Raw genomic sequence first — 24202 nt, forward strand, 5'->3', positions numbered from 1 at the left:
AATAACTGAACTACGAAATCAAAAACTAAATCCACGGTAAATACAAAAATTGACTGTTACTTGAACAAAAGATGAACAATACGATTTATATACATGTTTTTTCTGAAAAGTCTATATTTACTATGGATTTAGAACTGGGGGGTTACTCCGAAAAACGTTATCCTAACGTTATCGAATGTTGCCATCCTTCTCACGCAAAGCGAAATGCCAGCATGAGCGACAGTGACAGATAGAACGCGTTTTGGAGTAGCCCAGCTGGTTAGAATTTATATTTAACATGCTTGTTTTTGTTTATCCGAAAGACAATAAAAGTTTTCCAAGCCGTCATCATTTTGGGCATTATGTTCTTTTCGAAATGTAGGTTCTTATTTACTTGTTATTAAATTAATCGCGGTAAATTAACAGGCTGTTATATTTTTATGGTTGTGATTTGTATGTTTTTGAAATACCTACGTCATTTTACACTTCTTTGTTATCGTCACAATCAGTATTTTTGATTCTCATAAATTATTACGCTCGATTCTACGCTTAAATTATGGTGGCTGGTTTTAAATAAAATAAAAAGTAAAATTTTAAAACTTCTTTTATTTTTCTTCTCAGTAAGTTATTCCCTAATCGAACTTAAATAATTACTTTTAAAATATTAAAATAATTCCATTTCTTAGAATCTATAACATGAGATCAGTCAGGACTTGCTAGTCCTTTAACACTGATTTTCAAAAATAAAACACCGTTCACAGGCACTCTGCCTATGTATGACTAAATCCCTACTGCCTGTCATTATTTTATATTAAGGCCTATTCAAACCTGAGCGATATTCGCTGCTGCTGTGGGTAGAGGTACATACCGCGCGGGTTTCGCTCAGGTATTTAGTATCAAGTACCGCGGCTAGAGCGTTTTCTCTGCCGCAGACGGTAGCGAATACCGCTTAGGTCTGAACAGTATTATTACCGCATACCCACTGGGTTTTCTCTGCCGCAGACGGTAGCGAATACCGCTTAGGTCTGAATAGGCCTTTACGAAAGTAATTCAAGAATCCTTCAAATGGTCTTTATACCTATCAACATTTCTCATCTCAGTCTTGTGATTCTCATCAAGCACGCAAGTCCTCTCATGTCTTTGTATTGCTACCTTCTTTATGTGCTCATACACTGTCGGGTAGCACGCTATTGAGGAGTTGAAGTCTTCTCTGTTCAGTCTAAAGAGTTCGCAATTGGTGACAGCTACAACGGACACGGTTCGTAAGCGATGTTTCATTACAAGAGCGATCTCGCCGAAGAAATCCCCGTCTTCAAGATGGCAGACCTCTTTGCCTGATTCGGAGTAGATGGCCACAGTGCCTTTGTCGATGAAGTAGAGGCAGTCGCCTGGGAAATTACATTGAAGGTTAGCACTTTGAACGCCTACTCAGTTTCTGTTTGGCCCAAAGGTGAGAAGGGTAAGTTCGCCTTTTGTACTGCATTTTTTTGTGTGCAATAAAGTTTTTACTCGTAATGGGTTGCGGCTTTCGGTCTGTGTTTTGGATTAGATTTCTAGATTGGACCAACTTCAATAGGATAAGGATAGTATAGGTTTGAATATCCAAATCGTCCGAAAAGATTCCGTGCTTTGAAAGTTATGATTGGTTTGTGAACACTTTTGTGAAAGACTGTAAGTACCTACCTCACCATTGTAATCTACATGTTCAATTTTTGTAGTTCTAACGTTTTTTTTAATTGGCACTATGACATATACTTGTTCGCAATACAGCCAACTAAAATAAAGTACACCGTAAGAAGCTTTCTGCCAAATAGGCGTCTTTCGCTAAACAATTTGCTACAAGCGCTCACCAACAGTGTTGATCTTGTAAATAATGTCTCCAGCGATGAATATGACCAGCTTGAGCTTGAAGCCGATCTGCAGCAGCAGCGTCCGCGGCATTTGCTTGAGGAACTCCAGCTCTCGCACCAGCTGTCTTCCTGTGTGCATAATGATGTCTTCCCGGAGCTGGCCCGATACACAGGCTAGGATCGGCGCTTCCTATTTGAGTAAGTTGTCTATTAATTTTAATTCATTGTCCGTATAGCACTGCTGCAGTGAAACAACATCGAGGAGGCTCCTGTACCATTTTAACTTTAACTGTAGCCTTTTTCACGTAACAAAACTTCTACGACAACAAATACTGAGTTGCGATCCTATCGAGTAATCGTTCTATCCAAATGACCCTTGTGAACACGGATTTAGAAATGTTTTTCAATGGGACGACGTAACAAAACTTCAAGGACAACAAAACACTGAGTTGCGATCCTAACGAGTAATCGTTTTATCGAAAACGACCCTTGTGAATACGGATTTAGAACTGTTTTTCAATGGGACGACTTCTGAACGTCAGCGAGATCTTGACTGTCAAAATACGTGAATTAGGCCACTGCTCAACGTCATCGTCATCATCTCAACCATTGGTAGTAGACTCTTCCAAGGAGCTCTACAAAGCATGGGCGATTTTCCGGTTGTTTTTTGTTTTTTAAGTTTTTAAATTGTTTTTACCTGTGGGAACCTATAAGTGGTTTACTCGTTGCCTATCTTATGTCATTATTACACACTGTAAAACCCTGGTTTTCCTAAATAAATAAAAAAAAAATAGTTAAAAATTGGGGAATAGGCAACAATTTCTAAATGTATCTCATGACATTCTGTTTTTATACATACCGTATTTATTAAAGGCATGTATTTAAATGATCTTTTTAAATTAGCAAAAANGGACTATTTTTAAAATATCTAAATATTTGCTAATAAGTAGGATTACAGCTTTATTTCTTCGTTATCTTAAAGATTAATATTCATCCTTCAAAATTGTGTGTGTGTTTTTTTTGTGTGATGATTTATAAATATAAAACTTTTGAACTGTTTCAAAGCACACTTTTTTTTTTCAAAATGTACATTTTTTTTTGAGAAATCCTCACCTACCTTACTATTGTAATCTACATGTTCAATTTTTGTAGTTGTAATTGTTTTTTTTTATTTGGCACAATGAGATGCATCAATTGAAAACGGTAACAATATGATAGACTTGTTCGCAACACAGCCAAGTAATATAAAATTCACCAAAAAAAGCTTTCTGCCAGATAGGCGTCTTTCGCTAAACAATTTACTACTACCACTCACCAACAGTGTTGATCTTGTAAATAATGTCTCCAGCGATGAATATGACCAGCTTGAGCTTGAAGCCGATCTGCAGCAGCAGCGTCCGCGGCATTTGCTTGAGGAACTCCAGCTCTCGCACCAGCTGTCTTCCTGTGTGCATAATGATGTCTTCCCGGAGCTGGCCCGATACGCAGGCCAGGATCGGCGCTTCCTATTTGGGTAAGTTGTCAATTAATATTATAGTCTATCCAAAATAGCTTGATTAGAATGACAGCTGTGACTAGCGCTGGGTATGTTTCGTACGGTTCACATAGATGTATCGATAAGTTTTCGAAAAAATGATATAAAAAAATGCACCCAATTTTTCTTCATATCTTTATTCATAAAAATGACAATTATAAGTAATTTTAATTTAAAGACAGTAAAATTTAAAATTCATGTCAAGGGTGTACAACCTAAGTCGTAGTCATTATCATCAGTGTTCTTCAGTGGCTTTTTCCTCTCGCTAGAAGGCGGTGGGCATCTCTTCTAGAGCAACGGTGCTATGAATACCCAAAAAATTACCGGTGATTAATTTCCGATGTTTGATTATTTAAGAATGAAATGCTTTTTGGTTTTTAATAGTGAACATTTAGAAAAACGTATAACTTGACTTAAATATGTTAAAAAATTAGTTAGAAAACAATTTAGTTAAATATGTTAAAAAAATTGTTTTAATTTAATATGACATTTGTCGATATTATTATGTCCCATCACTAACATTTTTGTAACTCGAGATAACCTTGTAGAGACGTCGTTAATACTCTAGCTTGATTTTTATAATTTCGAATTACTACTTATTGGTGTATTTAACGCTGCATTTACACGAAATTAACATTTTTATTGGAAGCACTGTCGTCGAAAATATTGTTTGTAGGTCAGACGTGAATTATTTCTTGTCCGCCAATATTTAGCTCTCATTGATCGCTTCTACCACGGTAATACTATCTATACAGTATTCCAACTCGGCCATATTTTTTAAATAAATGTCAACAGCCGCGTGGAACGTCACCGTATGACAACATGCGATAGGGCTGCCCACTTGCAGACCCTATTTTCATTACATCTGCCTACTTTGAATGAGGATCAGTACTGTTGTAGAAAATTCAATAAAACTAGTATCTACGTTAATCTTTAAGACATAAGAATCTTTTTGAATTATCCAAATCGGACCATTACTTACGAAGATATTAAGTAATAAACATAGGCCGTTTTTGCCGCTAAAAGTCAACGTACGCAGGGCCGCGTGACGTCACTATATCCGAATCGAGCGCAGCCGGCATACTATTGGGATGGAAAATATTTATTTCCAGCTAAACTATCAGTTTTAGAAAAAAAACTTTTTAAAATTTATTCATCAAAATAAAGTAACCTATCGACCAGTAATTTTTAAAAATAAAAATTGTGAAAAATAAGTATCGCTATGTCCAAAAACCACATTTTCATAGGATTCGATGCAATGCGGAGACGCGGTTGGGGTGAGTGTAACTTAATGATTGTTTGTATTGAACATAATAATACATAATAATTATGACGCTAATACCCAGTTTCTGGNGTCATACCTAGCTTATGCTTATGGCCTGGGGGAAGGGGCTAGCCTTACCCAGCTTCTGGCCTGGGGGGAGGGGGGATTCAAGTCATACCCAGCTTCTGGCCGAGGGGGAAGTCATGCCCAGCTTATGACCTGGGGAGAGGAGGGGGGCGGGGGAGTCATACCCAGCTACCAGGCTAAGATTAAATAGATTTCAAGGATTGAGCAGATGTCCTTTCCTGCAGCAGCTGGCCCGCCCATGGGAACGGCGAATAGATAGGTAGGTACGTAGGTTTAACTCAGAAAAACTAAATAACAGGTAGGTAATTGCGTGTACATCGAAATGATTTTCATAGCAATGTCTTGTAGCCTAGGCAGAGTGTATCTACCTCAGCTATACCTTATTGTTAGAAGTAAATAAATTAATACTTGTACATTTTTCTATTTTACTGGAAGAAGATATGACTCTAACAACACTTATGAACACTTTATTTGAATAAATCGCCAAATATACCACCGCGGAGACCCCAATCGCGTCTCTGCGTTCCATTTAATCGTATGAGCGTATGGATTTTTTGCGTGATTTTTCACAATTCCTATTTTTAAAAATTACCTATCGACAGCTTACTATATTCTGATGAATAAATGTCATTAAAAGTTTTTTTCTAAAACTGATAGTTTGACTAGAAAAAAATATTTTCTATCCACGCAGTACGCCGGCAGCGTTCGGATCGGATATAGTGACGTCATCGTCCCCGCGCCGGGCGGTCAGTGAACTTTTTTAGTAATTTGGCCATAACTTCGTCAATTTTTGTCGTAGAACAAAAATTTTTGGACTGTGTATTAAGGATTTCTTAGCCCTACAAATCTGCATTCACAGCTAAAAATCGAAATGATCCTCATTTTTACGTATTGTGAATGTATTTTGTGATTGTAATTTTCATTTTATTTTGACAAACAAAATACCTTGTGAATGAAATAGGATAAAAATGCATGTTGTTTTGTGATTAGTAAAATATATTTGTGTTAAGATTTAGTAAAATAAAAAATCTTATAAATTTACGACCGTAAAATGTACGTATGCGTCTCGACTTAGATTTTATTATACAGGGTGTTAGGTAAATGGGTTTATAAGCCGACACAAGCCCATGGTATATAAATGGTATGGTGAAGTCAGAAACTTGATATCATCTTTTTAATAATTTAAATTTTCATACTAATCCGATTTCATAAATTTTATTTTGTATGAAAATTAAAAAAAATAAAACGATGATATCACCGACTTCACCATACCATTTATATGCATAGGTTAACATTAACATGCTCAAGTGTCGGTTTATAAACCCATTTACCTAAAACCCTGATAAATAGGTACTTGTAATTATTTTTATAAAAAAAAGAGCGCTTACTGTTTAAAAAACAACACATCGTCCGTTTATTACTGTGGCATACTCGCGACACCCCTGACTTTTGCATGTCGAGCGCATACCGAGATTTGAATTTCGAAGCAAAGCTCGCGTTTCATCCGTTTAAATGAAGTTACAATACTGTATGATATTATTACCGTGCTACTACAAAGTTATGTCGTTACTTTTGATGGCAGCTGTCATTCTAATCAAGCTATATTGGATAGACCACAGATATGGATAGATGCAGCATGTGTCAAAAATTGTATGAAGCCGAGCGTGCCACTTTTTAAACGTCATTAGTGTCATTTTAGCGAATTTTAGTGATTGCCGCAATGTAAAAATAATCGTATCATCGTACTGCATTCGCAAAGTCATCGAAATATATCGTGTGACTCGATTCATCAATTAATTAATTCCGATAAAACTGATATTTTGTTATTTATAGCTAGTCTAACTGTGGATTAAAATAAATTCTATACTATAAATTTTCTTATTAATTTGCAAATCATATTTTTATTGTGCGTATATCAAAGTAGTGATCGTTATTCCACTATGTTAAATAGTACTAGTAATTCATACTTAATTTCATACTTTTAAAAATATCCTAGTACCTGACCTAGTTTCATAAAATAAGGACTAACTCAAGCTTTTTATTTTTAATAAATGTAAAAATGCGTAGTTTTGCCAATACGTTTAGTTTCATAAAGCTAAGTCAGGTACCTAGTTTTGAAGATATTTCTAAACGACTTAATTTAAATGATTTTCTGTGGGCGGTTAATCAAACTAATGTTTTTTTAAAGGAATTAAAAATATTGCTATTAATAAAATAATTCAAAACCTTATTGATAATGTGACATTTGGTTAGTGAAGGATTGGTGTTAAAATTTTGTGATTTTATCATTATTTCCCTGATAACTATTTCCGATATTTTTTATTTCCTGTATTAAAAACAATGCTACTTTGTACTTCTTCTACTGCTACTTTATTCTAATTATATTATTTGTTACTTGTGCTGTTAATTACAATTCTCAATCCGTTAATAATTTCTTCTTTCTACCGTGTTCGTACTACTGTCCTCGTAAAATCATCGTAACCGATTGTTGTAATCGGATTACAATTAACAACGTGAACATCACTCGACCATGTATGTCCATTTGGACATATCGGAATGGCACGCTTTGACGAGCAACTTGCTGTATCTACTCCAATCCATATCTGTGGGATAGACTATAATTCATTGTCCGCATAGCACTGCTGCAGTGAAACAACATCCAGGCGGCTCCTGTACCATTTTAACTTTACTGTAGCCTTATTCACGTAACAAAACTTCAACGACAACAAAACACTGAGTTGCGATCCTATCAAGTAATCGTTTTATCGAAAACGACTCTTGTGAATACGGATTTAGAACTGTTTTTCAATGGGACGACTTCTGAACGTCAGCGAGATCTTGACTGTCAAAATACGTGAATTAGGCCACTGCTCAACGTCATCGTCATCATCTCAACCATTGGTAGTAGACTCTTCCAAGGAGCTCTACAAAGCATGGGCGATTTTCCGGTTGTTTTTTGTTTTTTAAGTTTTTAAATTGTTTTTACCTGTGGGAACCTATAAGTGGTTTACTCGTTGCCTATCTTATGTCATTATTACACACTGTAAAACCCTGGTTTTCCTAAATAAATAAAAAAATTAATAGTTAAAAATTGGGGAATAGGCAACAATTTCTAAATGTATCTCATGACATTCTTCTTTTTATACATACCGTATTTATTAAATTAGACCTTCCCTAAATTAAGTGTCAGACCTCAGTCAACTACGTAATGGGTTTCGAATGCTTCTATTAACTCATCTTTCGAGATAAGTATGTCTTTCCAAACAAACCCAGCATAAACCAACAACTTACCACAAAAAAGCTGGACTGATATTTTATTGTATAGAATTTGAGTATCTTCTTTTTGATCCTGGGCGGGAGTTTTCTCTGGTTTATGTACAAGTCGACTTGACGCATCATGGTGAAGTATTTGGCTGCTGCCGACTCCTGGCCGTATACTGATATTATGTATATGAACGCGCAATGGTACACCAGCAGCTATAACAGAAGTATAAAGCCGGATACTCATTAGTGAGCTGTAACTGTAACCGTCGCGTTGCATGCACTGTAACCAAAAAACATAGTGTGTACGTGGTTTGTAGGTTGTTCGGAGGTCAGCGAACCACGCACGCACTATGTTTTTTGGTTACAGCTCGCTAATGAGTACCCGGCTTTAGGCAAACTCCTACAGTATATTATGTAAAAAATCCGATCCGATATACGGAAATATACAATGCCATTCTGAGACAATACCTTTGCGATCAGCCATGACGCTATGTAAAACGTTTCATAGCAATCTTCCTCTCTCATAACGTTTAAGTTAAAATTCTTCCTTAGCATGTTGACTAAAAAGGGAAATTGGTGGTTTGTTTATTTAGTGAAGTATTTTGTTAGTAGCGCGTATTGATAGGCCTAGGGCTTAACCAGAGTAAATACAAATGAGTAGGTCATCTTTATAGAAACGCACCGAGCGCGGTTTGTATGTGAGCGCGCCAAAGTAGGTACGTATGCGGCGCGCACGCACACACTGACAAAAATTCGACGCAACTTCCCGCTAAATTTTGTCAGTGAGTGCGCGCGCGCCGCATACGTGTTGGCTCGCTCACATACAAATCGCGCCCGTGCGTTTCTATGAAGATGACCTACTCATTTGTATTTACTCTGGCTTAACTAAGTCGGTGCCTGTGGTATCGGATCATCACGGGTTGGTGATTTTGTGACTGTCAAACGTCAGTGAGACTTCAGATCTTCGGATTTGTGTGCTCTGTCACGTCATAATAATAATATGTCAATGTCACACCTCGTGTCGCTCCAATATATTAGGCACTGATTGAGTTAAACACTAGACCAATACTTACTAGCTCTTTCTAAAGAATATACGAATCGGACTACCGACGTCTCATTCCACAGTTTTGCCATTGTCATCCAGGAACATTTACGGGGATTCTGAGGACTGTACGAACCTTCAAGGATATACTCCGTCGCAAATTGCAAGTATATGTTCCATACTACATACGTGTATATGAACATGAATATTTCAACAATTGTTTTCATTTTCAACTGAATGTAAAGAAACAAATGGATTATCAACTCTGGTAGCAGCAGTTAACTGCGCACCTGGCAGCTGTGATGTCACATCGACGCTCTGGTAAGCAGGGTACTCATCTAGCTGTGTAGCATGTAATGTATCAGATACTGTATCAAGTGAGAGGCACGAGCCCGCTGCGAGCTGCTCGCGCGTGGTTCGCAGGGAGATCGTAGCGGCCCGCCGAGTGGCGGTATCACTGCGAGCACAAAGGCGGCTCGCAGTAGGATCCAGGAGCTCGCAGCCAGATACGCGATGACCGTGGACGAGCCGTACTCACTTAAAGGTTGGTTACGTTACATGCTACGTTACGTGCTACGGCAGGTGAGTACCCTGCCGTATAGAGTCGCATTCCAGCAAGGAGTGCAGTTAACTCGACCGGGTTTTAATTGTGACCTCATTATTGACAGATATCAAAATAATCAAATCACTCACATTAACCTTGAAAGCTTGCATAATATTATACATGTAGATATACAGGACCGGCAGTCGAAATATCTTCATAGTCTCCAGAATAAGGTGTGGCGTTACATCTGGTATATGTAGCATCACAGGCAGAAATGACACTGCAGCTATCAGGTCGACAATGAGCCAAGTCCTGGAGTACTTGCAGAATATACTCTTCAGGTCGAGGACCACGTATTTGTACGTGTAACCCTCGAGATAGCCGGTGAAGCAGTTTGCAAGGATGTTAACCATGATGAGGACGTCCGAAATGTACATCAGGATGACATCGTAGTCCTTTAAAGAAAACTATTGTATCTACAATTTCAGCACGTGTATAGCGGGGAGGCCGTGGTGCCCCCCAGGATGTTGGGCTACCAATTTGAAGATGGTAGTTGATAGTACTAACCATGAGCTAGATACTAATCGCACACTCAATATCTTGATCCCCCACAAATTAATAAATAAATTAGAACATTAAAAGCTGAAGTGTCAAGTAAAATATGGGTTTCTCGCGTAAAGCCCCAGTCTAGTCGGTTTGATCAATACACTAATTCAATGACACCCCGCAAAATACAGACTGTTTGTTGGTGGATAGTGATATCGGCTGTAAGTAATTATGTACATGTATGCGAGCAACCCAGGACCGGTCGTTATAGAAATCCTTGGGGGGTGGGCATTATCCAGGAGTGGATTCATTTGGTTGAAACTAACGATTTGGTTCGGCTGATTCCTCAGACAAGAAGCCGACCAAACTATAGGCCGACTAAATATAAAAGTCTGTAGTCTTAAAAAAAATATTCAACACAGGAAATAAGTTGGGCAGGTACTTTCTACCTTTGTCGACATATCTTTTACCATATGTATACGAGTCTCGCTGAAGTGTATTGCCATGAAGGTGTTAGACATCATTATGGACAGCACGAACAGTATCTCCAGCCATAGCCTCAACTTGCTGTAAGGGTGAATGGATAGGGGGTAGTACGCGTACTGGCGGTACTTTTCGGCGCATAGAGCGGCGTATGACCTATAAATAAAAAACATTATGTATTGTACATCTAATAGTAGAGACATAACTTTCAGTCCTACTTACTGCCTAGGCACTAGAAGGAAGATTCATTTTTATAAAATTTCCGTACCACTATTGGTATCGCAACAATGGGAGTGACAGGAGTGGACGGGAACTTAAAAATCTTAAAGTAACCATGCGGTATTTTTAAGATATTATTACTTACTTACTGAATTTCTTCTATAATACTGACTCTACTTCTTATTGATCAGAGTACCTACTTAAAGAATTACATTATCTTACCAGAATTCTCTCGAATTCTCTCTCATTTTGTTACCTATAGTACTCAGAATGTATGTAACTAAACTTATACAAGTAGCTGTTTAGTTTTATTCTGTTTGTAATGATGTTTTGTTATATTCTGTTTGTAATGATGATATTTTTTATATAACTACGATACCTTTGGATAACATGGATTTTCCACAGAAACAACAATGCATCCCATATTTTTATAAGACATGTCGATCTTCTTTCAAACAATTGAACACAGTAATACTAACTTGTACATATCCCTGGCTCTTATATCATCGCTCCTCACTGTAGTGAGGTCCAAAATAAACTTTCGCCACTTGGAGCATTGTATCCCGAAGGCCGACAGTTTTTCGGCTGGCAGATGGCACTGGTGCCCTTGGAAATAACTGTTAGGGATGAGTACGGGCTGAAACTTTTTCTCTCTGGGCATTTTCATTTTGCTGCTTATTTTAGGTGCTTGATACAAATCCTATTATCGTTTTGGGAAAATTCCAAAATTCGACAGGCTTTCAGATCGCCCACAGATAAAATTAAGACCATAAAGAATTAGATGCAAAAGGTTCTGTTTAAAAAAGTATTAATATTGATGACCATAATGAAAAAGCTACTTTTGCCTACAGATTCAATTTCAGAAATATTTTTTTGGTCTTGGAGGTTTTCGGTTATTCATTTGTCTGATTAAAACATACATAGGGGAATAAGGATTAAAATAACACAAGTAAAGAACATTGTGAACAAAAATAAATACACAATTTATTTTAAAAATAGATGCAAACGTTAACAACAACTTTATAATGATATAGGTACTTTTAATAATACCTACTACAACGTTTGTACCGTAACATTATTGTGCTTATTAATGATCTTCTATCAAACTCCAGGGTATAACTTCTTTGCCTATTCGCCACGTATCGGCACAGGTTTTGGAGCAAAAAGCTGCACTGAGTATCACATCGGTCATGTTGTCGATAAGGACTATTTTCCTGAAATGAAAGAATTTTGTTTCATAATGTCATTGTATCTTTTTTGGGTCAAACTGTTAAACCGCATAAAATTCTGTTTGTCACAGGTCGATAAAAATGTTAGTCTGATGTTTATGTTACGGTAAATGTGAAAATTATTAATAATCGCCGGTTGTTATGAATAATTACCTCATGATTTGGTGAATGTGATTAATATGAGATTATTTATGTGTGCATAAAACTAAATATGCGGCTTAGGGGTGGCCCCTTAACCTATTTTTCACTTTAAATCTAAACAATATGTTATGGGCATTATTGCAAAGTAATGTTACGCAAGAAACAGTCCAAACTCATTATGCCAAATTATATGAATATTTATGATATCAAAACGTTCAAATGTGTGGCTGTACACGAGCACTATAGGTATACACAAGCCGTTGTTCTCTTTTATGATATTTGTTAGTAGATACCTACTAAGGTAACATGATTAAATAATCACTGATAAATGTAATTAATTTATTACTTTTACCTCGACTGTCGGTAATTATTCAATAACACTGTTAAGTTTCATCGAAATCCGTTCAGTTTTTGCGTGATAGAGTAACAAACATCTATCCTTACAAACTTTCACATTTATTTATATTAGTAGGAAGTATAATCTCCAATGTTACATTTTTAAAAGACTAGTAATTTAGTTTTTAGGCGCGTAGGTTACTTACCCAAAACAGAATTCGTAAAATACAAAGTCGAAGACTGGAATTTTGCACAAAGCATTTTCACATCTTGATACTGGCCCATTACTCAACTCAACCTTCATGAACTGTGGTAGAAATCTGAAGTGTTCATTTAGTATATCACTCGGCACGTAATAACTTCTTACTTTTCCACTATTACTGATCTTATTCAATGGTGTTACAGTATTGTTTCCATTGATATCATAATTGCTATCAATATTGAATTCTTCGAAGTTTTGTTCAAGGTTTCTTACATTATTATAATTATAATCTCGCCATGAGGAAATTTCGTTATGATCTGTGTGCCTTTTAGCAATATCACTTAAGATTTGGTATATTTTTCTTCTGGCAAGCTCATAAAGACTAGGTGGAAAGATTTTGTTTCTTCCCATTATTTTATCATGTTGTATAGGAGTGTTAATATCTATTTCCCTTTCTCTAGAACCTTGAGCTATTTTTAATCGAATTTTCTTATTTGCTGCTGGAAGATCCGTTTGGACGTTTAAGCATCTGAAATAGAAAGACTGTTATTTACTTTGACCAATCATCATCAACAGCCCTTTACAGTCCACTGCTGGACTATGAGCCTCCTCCACTATAGTGGAGGGTTTTGCCATAATCTCCACGCTAGGCAGGCGGGTTGGAGATCGCAGTTTAAAAGATTGATGTTTTTTAGAGAGCGCTGCTGCCCATTCTCTGTTTGATGTGTAGTCCCTAAGTCGCCTCTTACGACACCCGCGGGAAGAGTAGGGGTTGGTGACAAATGTATTCTACTCTGCCGTCACCACACGGCACTTTGACCAAACAATCAAATATTTTACGAATGAAATAATGAAATTTCAAATGCTCATCATGAACGTTATATTTTAATGAAAGTCTTTAGAGTAATCTACGATAATTATACTTGTCTGTCAAGGAGTATCGTCTTCCACGACTAATTAAAATTTAATAAGCTTGTTAGCTATTTATTTTATCAAAAGGGGAAATATTTATTTGTATAAGGAGTTGAAATGGCTTTCATGGATGCTTATATTTTATTCTAACTTTGTGTTTGTATTTTATATAATAATTCCTTCTGTATTCATTTATTACTTTCTCTTATTTGTCAGGACTAACTTAAATGCGCCTAAACCTTTAGTTCTGTGGGGTTTTTTAAGCAGGTAATTGATCGCAATCACACCTTATGTTAAGTGCGATGCAGTTTAGGATGGTACATTTTCCTGGTGGTACATTTTATTGATTAGTTCATTTAAAAATATGAGTAGGTATAGATACTTTTATTAGCCAAGCTGTACTCACTACTATTTAATTAAAGATTAAGGCACTAGAGTAACTACAATAAAGTTAATATAAGTAATTACACACACAGCAAAGTGCCAGTTTAAAAGATACCTATTATAAACTTTAACCTGATTCTTCAGATTCCATACTTTTGCTCGTAAGTAGAAGGAAGGATGTACTAAAATAAAACGTACCCTATATTCAGACTTCTGGTTTGCTGGTCGCGGAACATGTGGTACCATAGCGAGTATGGGATCGTCTTCAGCCTCAGGTTCCTCCAGAACCTGAACTCACAGTGGTGGTAGTTGTACACAGGCTTTTGGGGGAGCCATTGGATTTGGTTATCTGGAATAGTAATAGTTTAACATAATTAATAATATTGTTTTTTGCACATGAATATTAGAGTGTTAAACTCTAACTAATATATCATTTGATCGTTTGACTAAATAGCTCTACAATTTACCCCAGAAAAAACTGTTAGGACCTACATTCTATCAGTGGCGGCGTAGCATGGGTTGGCACCCGGGGCGATCACCCCCCCCCCTCCGTCATAAGTCCTAAGGCACCCCCTACCCCCTCCCCCCATTTTGGGGTTACCTACCGATTCGAAGATGCGTCTTTCCATTCTATACATAGCCAGAACGCAAGGGTGTGAAACTAATCGAGTAGGTATAGTTTGGATATGACTTTTTTTACTAAGCTCCTCCAAACTATACACGACCAGTACGCATACGCTGCGTACTGCTCGCGTATACTTTGTAGTGACTTAGGTCAATTATCTTCCTCCAAAATATACATCGCCAGTACGCATACGGACTAATCATGTATGTATTGTAATAAGTGCGTGATTACAATTTATACGCGAGTAGTTGCATGCTAGTCATTTTGACTTATTGACCTCTCTTTCTATTACATACTAGCTTTCCGCCCGCGGCTTCGCTCGCGTGGAATTTTGTCTGTTACAGAAAAACAATATCGCGCGCGTATTTGCTCACCGTTTAGACCTACCCTGGACTACGACAAACATTTTAAAACCAAAATCAGCTCAATCGGCCCAGCCGTTCTCGAGTTTTAATCAGACTAACGAACATCAATTCATTTTTATTTATATAGATAGATTAATTNTTTAATATAAATGTTGATTTCATAACAAAAAAAATTCTTAATTTCGGAACTGCTGTTAATTTAATAATTTTTCGATGTGAAATTGCTAAACATGTGACGTCACAATAGGGAGGGGGGGGGTCTCAGAAATGTGACCACCTGTGACAAGGACGGAGGGGGGGTCAAAAAATCATGAAATTCGTGTGACGTACTTTATGGATGGCCCCTTACTGAATTTCTTCTATAATATTGACTCTACCTCTTATTGACCAGATAACTTAAAGAATTACACTCTTACCAGAATTCTCTCGAATTCTCTCTCATTTTGTTACCTATAGTACTTAGAATGTAACTAAATTTATATAAGTAGCTGTTTAGTTTTATTCTGTTTGTAATGATGTTTAGTTATATTCTGTTTGTAATGATGATATTTTTTATATAACTACGATACCTTTTATTAACGCTATTTCCCAAAAATGGATTTTCCACAGAAACAAAAATGCATCCCATATTTTTTATAAGAAACTAGATGAAAACCCGGCTTCGCTCGGGTGAAATTTGACTCATAATACACAATTCTAGGTGCAAAATGTAGATAGATGTTTCTGTAGTCATCGGTTCTCAAAGAATATTAAATATAGATTCATATAGCTTCGTTAGTTGTGTTTAATAAATATGGTAAATAAAAACTGCAAAAGTTTTTACACAAATTATTTTTATTTTAAATCACCAGTCAAAATAAACTAAGACAAATTAACAAAACAATCAAATTCAATCGTTAATATAGGTTATGTAAATAACTCTTATTAAGGCGGTTATCACACTGCGCCGCGCTCCGCCGCGGAGCGCGGGGCGACAGATTTAATCATTGTATGCAAGTACCTCAGTTTGTATAGAAAACACGCGCGGCACTTCACACTGACAACGCGTCCGCACGCGTGATTTTTTATATGAAAATCACGTTTTTCAGCGTAAAATAATGGGCTAAAATTTTTACGAACAGGAAGTCTATACTGATAAAATTGTAACATTGTAAGACGGCTTCGAGCAGTTCGACTCTCTTCTCTGTGTTGAAGATTTTCATGCCATCCGAGTTCTCCATTAGGAAAAAGTAGAGGAAAGGTTAAAGGGTCAATATTGGGACTGGTTGATTTGAGTGTAGTTAAATGTTGAGAATATTCTTGTACAGAGAAGTCTATATTTAATGGAGGTTCACCGTTTTCTCCTACAAAGATGACCGCTACCTCATTATTTGATGGTGTGTTATACCGACGCAAATCCAGAGATTTATGTTTATAAATCTGCATTGATACCGAATATTTGGGTCGATTTATACTAGCGGCCGCCCGCGACTTCGTACGCGTGGATCCCGTTTTACCCCCTTCATCTATCTTACGCGGTTTAGATTTTTTCATACAAATGTTTTTTCCCGCTAACTCCCGTTCCCGCGGGAATTTTGCAATATCCTGTTGTAACTAAGCTTTACGTTCACTAAGGTACCTGCATGCCAAATTTCAAGCGTCTAACTTAAGCGGTTTAGATTTTTCATACAAAAGGATTTTTCCGCTAATTCCCGTTCCCGTGGGAATTCCTAAGTATCCTATAACCTGCCCAGGAGTATGAAGAATAATTGTACCAAGTTTCGTCAAAATCCGTCAAGTAGTTTTTGTTTCTATAAGGAACATACAGACAGACAGACAGACAGACAGACGGACAGACAGACAGACAGACAAAAATTTTACTGATTGCATTTTTGGCATCAGTATCGATCACTAATCACCTCCTGATAGTTATTTTGAAAATATATTTCATGTACAGAATTGACCTCTCTACAGATTTATTATAAGTATAGAAGATAATAATTCCTTCTGTATTCATTTATTACTTTCTCTTATTTGTCAGGACTAACTTAAATGCGCCTAAACCTTTAGTTCTGTGGGGTTTTTTAAGCAGGTAATTGATCGCAATCACACCTTATGTTAAGTGCGATGCAGTTTAGGATGGTACATTTTCCTGGTGGTACATTTTATTGATTAGTTCATTTAAAAATATGAGTAGGTATAGATACTATTTTTAATAGCAAACCTGTACTTACTCATTAGGTACTATTCAATTAAAGATTAAGGCACTAGAGTAACTACAATAAAGTTAATGTAGTAAATACACACACAGCAAAGTACCAGTTTAAAAGATATCTATTATAAACTTTAACCTGATTCTTCAGATTCCATACTTTTGCTCGTAAGTAGAAGGAAGGATGTACTAAAATAAAACGTACCCTATATTCAGACTTCTGGTTTGCTGGTCGCGGAACATGTGGTACCATAGCGAGTATGGGATCGTCTTCAGCCTCAGGTTCCTCCAGAATCTGAACTCACAGTGGTGGTAGTTGTACACAGGCCTTTGGGGGAGCCATAGGATTTGGTTATCTGGAATAGTAATAGTTTAACATAATTATTAATATTATTTTTGGATATGATATATTAGAGTTTAACCGTTTGACTAAATAGCTCTACAATTTACCCCAGAAAAAACTGTTAGGACCTACATTCTATAAATCAGAATTGATCTTTGACAAACTTTTAACGACTGATTTCACACAATGGTTGAGAGATCTTGGATAATAACTACTCGTACATACGCTAATACGTTCGCCAGAGGTCACCTGTTCGATTCTAACCTACTTATATGACCCAGAACACTATTGTTTGGGTGCGTGTTTTCTGCATATTTCTAAAAAAAATCGAGTTCTGGTATCAATTAGGTACATATGGGCTTTTCTTGGTGGAATTATTAGATTACCTTTATTATCAAAGGATATGGAATGAATAAAATAAAATATAAGCAAATAAGGTTGTTCCAAAAACTTTATGCAACGTGTACCAGTTTATTTCACGATTGCGCGTTGATTTGTTACTTTTCAAAACACCATTTCTGTTCCCAAACACACTTTTACAACTTTTCCCAAATCGGGTCACTAAAATCGATGAGGAAGCGTTAAAGTTTGATTTAGAGTAGACAACCGGTTACCGAGGCGCCTAGCTAACTGTCTACCTACAGTTTACGAGCGAGTTAACTAGGGCGGTTTGCAACTGTAACCACGGTTTAACTATGGCATAGTTAATTCGAGAAGCTAATGAGAGAACTCTGTGGTTAGGTATCTATAGGTACGAATATTATAAGGATGAAGAGTTTGTTTGCTTGAACGCGCTAATCTCAGAAACTACAGGTTCGATTTGAAATATTTTTTGTGTTAGAAAGCCTATTTATCGAGGAAGGCATTAGGCTATATTACATCACCCTACAGTTAATAGAGGCGGAGCAGTAAAGACAAATGTTGCAAAAACGGGAAATACCATCCAAACTATTTTCACGCGTAGGAAGTCGCGGGCACAGCTACTATTTTGGTAAAGGCGTGTTACTGATTTTGATTGATGCCCAAAAGTGGTATGATGAAATTAGTTAACTGTTAACGTAATGCTAAGCACTTTGATTCCAGTTGTTTGTTTTGGTTAGCTTAATGGAGAGTTACTCTGGCAGTGATGTTTTCTTATAAGAATGTTGAGGTGATTGGCATAAATATAAGAATTATATTTCTGTTCTAAAAACATCTATTACAAGTTCATAAGAAATTACAGTGTATGGAAATAGTTCAATGGAATTTGTTACTAACATTAGCTCAGGATTAGCGATTTAGGGTTTGAAAACGAAACAAACAGACACATTTGTAATATACCTAGTTATAGATAATATTATGTAAAGCTGTTAAGTGACTTTGAATTAATCATCATTAAGTGTAATAAAGTGTTTTTTTTTCTCTCGAAAAACTGTAAAGTACGGACGACAAACATCAAGCTGTCGATACCTACTGTCGTATCTTATGTATTTATGTACTATGTTTTTTGTAAAATATGTACTCTTTAATTAAATAGTCAATGTAAGAAAATGATTACCACAAACCGATAGATACCGGAGGGCGCGAAGTTCGCTCAATCTGAGCGGCAGTTCGGTCAACTCGTTCTCATCTAATATCAGAAACTTTAGGCTTCTCATCTCACCAACCTCATCCGGAAGCTTTCTCAGCCTATTCCCACTTACGTCCAAACACTTAAGACATCTCAACTTGGATATCTCTTTGGGAAGTTCGGTAATATCATTCCCACTTAGATACAGACTTTCAAGGTTCTCCAGTCTGCAAATTTCTTTCGGCACACGAGATATTAGGTTCTCCTTCAAATAAATATCCGTCACTTCTGATTCTTCTCCGCTAAGACGGCTTAGAGGAAATTCGGTGAATCCCCTATAGTTCCAATGCAACACGTTAGCTGGCAATACATCTTGATTGTAATCCATGGTAACTCCTGTTTCCTTTTCAATAACTGCAGTTACTTGATTTATAACTAGTGTAATGGCTCGTGCATTTTGTTTATCAGATATTCACTCACGGGTTGCGTAATTTGTAAACATACCACGAGCCTGTAAACTGATTTGGGACGAGTTCCCGATGGACGCGATCGAAGAAGACTGCGTCAGGCCGCGGCCGTACGAGCGGTGGTTATTTTTAAAACTGTAGCAAGGTCTTTGGTATTGAAATTTTCGTCAAAATAAACTAGAGATAAGAGGTGACCTATTTAATAATAATGGGGTTTTTACGAATAAACATTTTTACCATTAACTAATATTATAGAGCTGAAGAGTTTATTTGTTTACTTGAACGCGCTAATATCAGGAACTTTGTTCCGATTTGAAAAGGCTATGATAGCATCACTTCTACAGTCAACAGGGACGGACCAGTAAAGAAAAATGATACAAAAGCGGGAAATATTATTATTTTTCACGCATACGAAGTCACGGACACAGCTAGTGTGATAATAATAATGTAATATGGAGATAAAACTATTCTAACCGTAGGTACGTTGGACACTTTATTGAAAACAATCAATTCACTTTACTGTTCCATATAAAAATTCACGAATTCTAGACGCCAAATTCTCCAGTTTAGATTTTCCGAAGTGGCGCTTTTATTTCCCCGTTGCATTTCAAGTGGGTTGGGAATTCGGTCAGAATTAGCATTGCTATTTTTCTGTTCTCACTTCTTTCATCTTTTATCTTTGAACTGGCAGTTTTGCAAACTGCGCTGCTAAACAAAGAGTTAAGTTGGGTTCACGCTACTGAGTATATTTGCAGTTAGCATACATTCTGGCACTTATGATCGCTAAGTAAAAAGAGAAGACCTAACTCAATCAAATCAGTTGATAATTATGGGGGAGGCCTTTGTCCAGCGGTGGACGTCATTTGGCTGAAACGAAGGTTAAAGCTAAGAACGCAAGAGTTAGTAAAACTACTATACCAACTAGGTACTTATAAAGGTTTTTTTATCTTGATTAATAACATTGTTTTCATTGTGTTAGTTACTAGTGGTACCACTAGGTTACCACTTATTAACTTTTTATTTGTCAGTCGAATTTGGGTCTTACAAGAAAACAGACTTTAATGTTAATTTTCAATATTCAGCCGTTGCAATATGTAGGTAATTTCCTTATACGAATCCCAAATTAATTATGTACGTAGCTAAAAGTCTTACTTTGAACTTTTGGCTACGTCATACATCGTGATGGGTTTTTAGCCTTAGCCTTAGCGTTAAAAACGATTTGTTTCTAGTATTTACAGGCAGTTTAGGTCAAAAAAGCAATATCGAGAGTGATATCTTCAGAACGGCTGGCAACTGGCCAATGTTTATCTGAACGTTTGAGGACAGAAGTGGCACGTTTCACATGTAAACAAACATTTCGGACGACATGTTGAAATAAACTGTGGCAAATATTGTAGTTGTGATAGGCGCGATTAAAATGTAAAGATTTTTTTTTAAAGATTATTAGTAGGTAATTTGTTATTACACAAATTACTAATAGTCCTGTTAGCCCCTCGTACTAAGCTAAATATGCTTGTGTCACGAGTGAGCTCACCACAATAGTCGAGTGGCGGCGGGGACCGAACCCGCGTTCCCCGGATCACGAGTCGGCCAGTCAATTTCCTCATATTATTTTCTTCCAAGTTAGTAATGAAAAGTGGAGTAGAACCTGAAAGTTTAATGTAGGTACATTTCAAAACAAATAGTACTTATTTTTGGCAGAAGATAAGCAAAGAGCAGGCAAAAAGAAACTTGAATAGAGTTCCAAACTAACTCTATCAACCTAAATAGACTATCAGACATTGATTATCTTGATTAAAATAGTTAAAGTAGATTAAAAGATGGCAATAATTTGTAATCATTTATTGAGGAAAAAACCTAGACATTTTTATACAGAAGACGGCACAACAAGTTTAACACTGTGCCTTTTAAATATTTATAATATGTAGTTAAGTGAGTGCTATTTTTGATCAAAAATGTGTGACTTGATATGCCGTCATTTGTATAAAGATGATATACAAAAGAACAGATCTAAATATGCAAATATCGATTTAGTTCAATATCACACAGTTTCAGTACTCGAATCTAATTCAGACTTCATATTTTGATGATGTTTTTGAAGGATATGCTACATTCATTAAAATAAATGCTGATTGGATGCTGATTTTAAAAAAAGTTTAGATTGCGATGTATGTTTCTAGGCTAGGTAAGTCTTCTTTCAGAAAAACTATATTTAACGACAAAAAAGTATTTTTAAAATTACGAGTGAATGAATTTTCAAAATTCAATTTCCGCTGAAAATTTGTAGTTTTGGAATGACAATTTTGTAGGTAAATAATAAAAAAGGACACCGATCAGCATTATAGAACTTAAGTAAGTAGCTTGTATAAAAAAGATGAGTGGCACAAAACTTTCAAGGCTCTAATGTATACCAAGAAGAATAATGATACACTTCAATTAACATTGACGATAATTATTATGTTTCTTATTATCCTTATATTATAGATTAAAATCACAAGTAGATATATCAGTAAATTGACAGACATATACATATAAACAATTTCTTTAGTATTGTCTACCTTATTATAAAAAGATTGGCAGATTGGTCGGGGTAGGGTATAATAATATAATATACATCTAAAGGAGAAGGAAAAGGACCTTGTAAATAGTATTAAATACGAAAAACAGCGAAAAAGTGCTTAATTTAAAACATTATTAAATTTCATTCGTTAGGCCACATCATTACGCTTACCCTTAATTTTCCCAATTTCTTCAAAATTTTATTAAGAATTTTTATATTAAGATCGACTTGGAATGGTTTTACCTAAATAATATTATGTATTAAGATTTGTAGACTAGTACATTGAAGTAAAGTACATTATAACTCAATGGACTAGTAACACTTTTTCATAACATTTTATCTAAACAATTTTATACAAAACGCTTGTATAATTCATGATAGATGAAGTTGAAAATATTTTATGAGATTTAGTTGTAATTACCTAACTTATTATTATGAATTACTAATTATAGTATTATGTTTTTATTGTTGATATTATGATATTCATGACGTAAGAAAAAATAAATATTTATCATCAATTATGACTATTTTGTCAAACTCTTTTTCTACACAATCACAATTACTAGTTCTAGAGTTTTTAAATATCTAAAAACAGAAACATTTTCACACTTTTTCTATGGATGCCAACAGCCAGTCTTAGCTTATGTGGCCACTGGCCATCAAAGCAATCATCATACTATTAGGCGGTTATCACACTGCGCCGCGCTCCGCCGCGGAGCGCGTGATTTTCATATAAAAAATCACGCGCTCGGACCCGTTGTCAGTGTGAAGTGCCGCGCGTGTTTTCTATACAAGCTGAGGTCACGGTAATACTATCATACAGTATTGTAACTTCATATAAACGGACGAAACGCGAGCTTTCCTTCGAAATTCAAATCTCGGTATGCGCTCGACATGCAAAAGTCGGGGGTGTCGCGAATGTGCCACAGTAATAAACGGACGATGTGTTGTTTTTCAAACAGTAAGCGCTCTTTTTTTATAAAAATAATTACAAGTACCTATTTATACAGGGTGTTAGGTAAATGGGTTTATAAGCCGACACTAGACCATGTTAACATACCTATACATATAAATGGTATGGTGAAGTCAGTGATATCTTCATTTCATTTTTTTTATTTGAATACAAAATAAAATTTATAAAATCAGATTTGTATGAAAATTAAAATTATTAAAATGATAATATCAATTTTCTGACTTCACCATACCATTTATAAGTATACCATGGGCTAGTGTCGACTTATAAACCCTTTTACCTAACATCCTGTATAATAATTAAGCATTTTGTACGCCTAAGTCGAGCGAGACGCATATGTACATTTTACGGTCATAAATTTATAAGATTTGTTATGAAATTTTAACACAAATATATTTTTTTAATTAAATCTACTAATCACAAAACAACATGCATTTTTATCCTATTTCATTCACAAAGTATTTTGTTTGTCAAAATAAAATTTAAAATTACAATCACAAAATACATTCACAATACTAGATAAAAATTCAAAGTAGGCAGATGTAATGAAAATAGGGTCTGCAAGTGGGCAGCCCTATCGCATGTTGTCATGCGGTGACGTTCCGCGCGACTGTTGACATTTGTTTAAAAATATGGCCGAGTTGGAATACTGTATAGTTATTATTACCGTGCTGAGGTACTTGCATACAATGATAAACCTGTCGCCCCGCGCTCCGCGGCGGAGCGCGGCGCAGTGTGATAACCGCCTTACAATAACCAAATATTATCTTCCTTACATAAACAGATACAGGTAGGTACACATAACTTAATCAAAGTAGAGGAGGCCAAGATGAGTTGTGACAAAGTCGATTTCTCTACAACTATGATTAACTATCGAGGTGCATTCACGCAAAATGTAGAGCATTTAAAGAGCAAAGAATTTGCGAAGTTGCTAGCTCGATAAAATGATGATATCTTTTCTTAAGGTTTACTTGTCACCTGTCACTCGCTTTGCACTGGAGAAAAGTCGAACCTTAACTTCGAACTCCTCCTATGTTCTTTTGATTAATTTCGTTGCGGCTCCAATGACAGTTTCCCCCGGGACAAACTTGGCCTTCACTGGTTGGATTTTTA

The 24202-nt window shown here is 36.1% G+C and overlaps 2 protein-coding genes across 3 annotated transcripts; both read right to left on the reverse strand.

Annotated features, from left to right (window-relative positions):
* Positions 1-1029: 1029 nt before the first annotated feature.
* Positions 1030-11473, reverse strand: LOC114358730 (potassium voltage-gated channel unc-103). The gene is made up of 8 exons (XM_028312767.1): positions 11292-11473; positions 10581-10749; positions 9714-10019; positions 9052-9253; positions 8447-8538; positions 8006-8191; positions 3145-3334; positions 1030-1367 (listed from the first exon to the last, which is right to left on the reverse strand). The coding sequence occupies exons 1-8, from the start codon at positions 11471-11473 to the stop codon at positions 1030-1032; spliced, it is 1665 nt and encodes a 554-aa protein (XP_028168568.1).
* A 346-nt stretch (positions 11474-11819) lies between these two features.
* On the reverse strand, positions 11820-19652 carry LOC114358778 (leucine-rich repeat-containing protein 28-like). 2 transcript variants are annotated; one of them, XM_028312823.1, is made up of 4 exons: positions 19078-19652; positions 14215-14365; positions 12725-13249; positions 11820-12026 (listed from the first exon to the last, which is right to left on the reverse strand). In XM_028312823.1, exons 1-4 carry the CDS (start codon positions 19475-19477, stop codon positions 11900-11902), a joined length of 1203 nt encoding a protein of 400 aa, XP_028168624.1. In that variant the 5' UTR covers positions 19478-19652; the 3' UTR covers positions 11820-11899. The 2 variants fall into 2 exon arrangements, with proteins under 2 accessions (XP_028168624.1, XP_028168623.1); XM_028312822.1 differs by lacking the exon at positions 14215-14365 and adding an exon at positions 17403-17553.
* Positions 19653-24202: the final 4550 nt, after the last annotated feature.

The sequence above is a fragment of the Ostrinia furnacalis genome, unplaced genomic scaffold (assembly GCF_004193835.3).
Source record: "Ostrinia furnacalis isolate ACB-3 unplaced genomic scaffold, ASM419383v2 OfSCF4105, whole genome shotgun sequence".
Taxonomy (NCBI): Eukaryota; Metazoa; Arthropoda; class Insecta; order Lepidoptera; family Crambidae; genus Ostrinia; species Ostrinia furnacalis.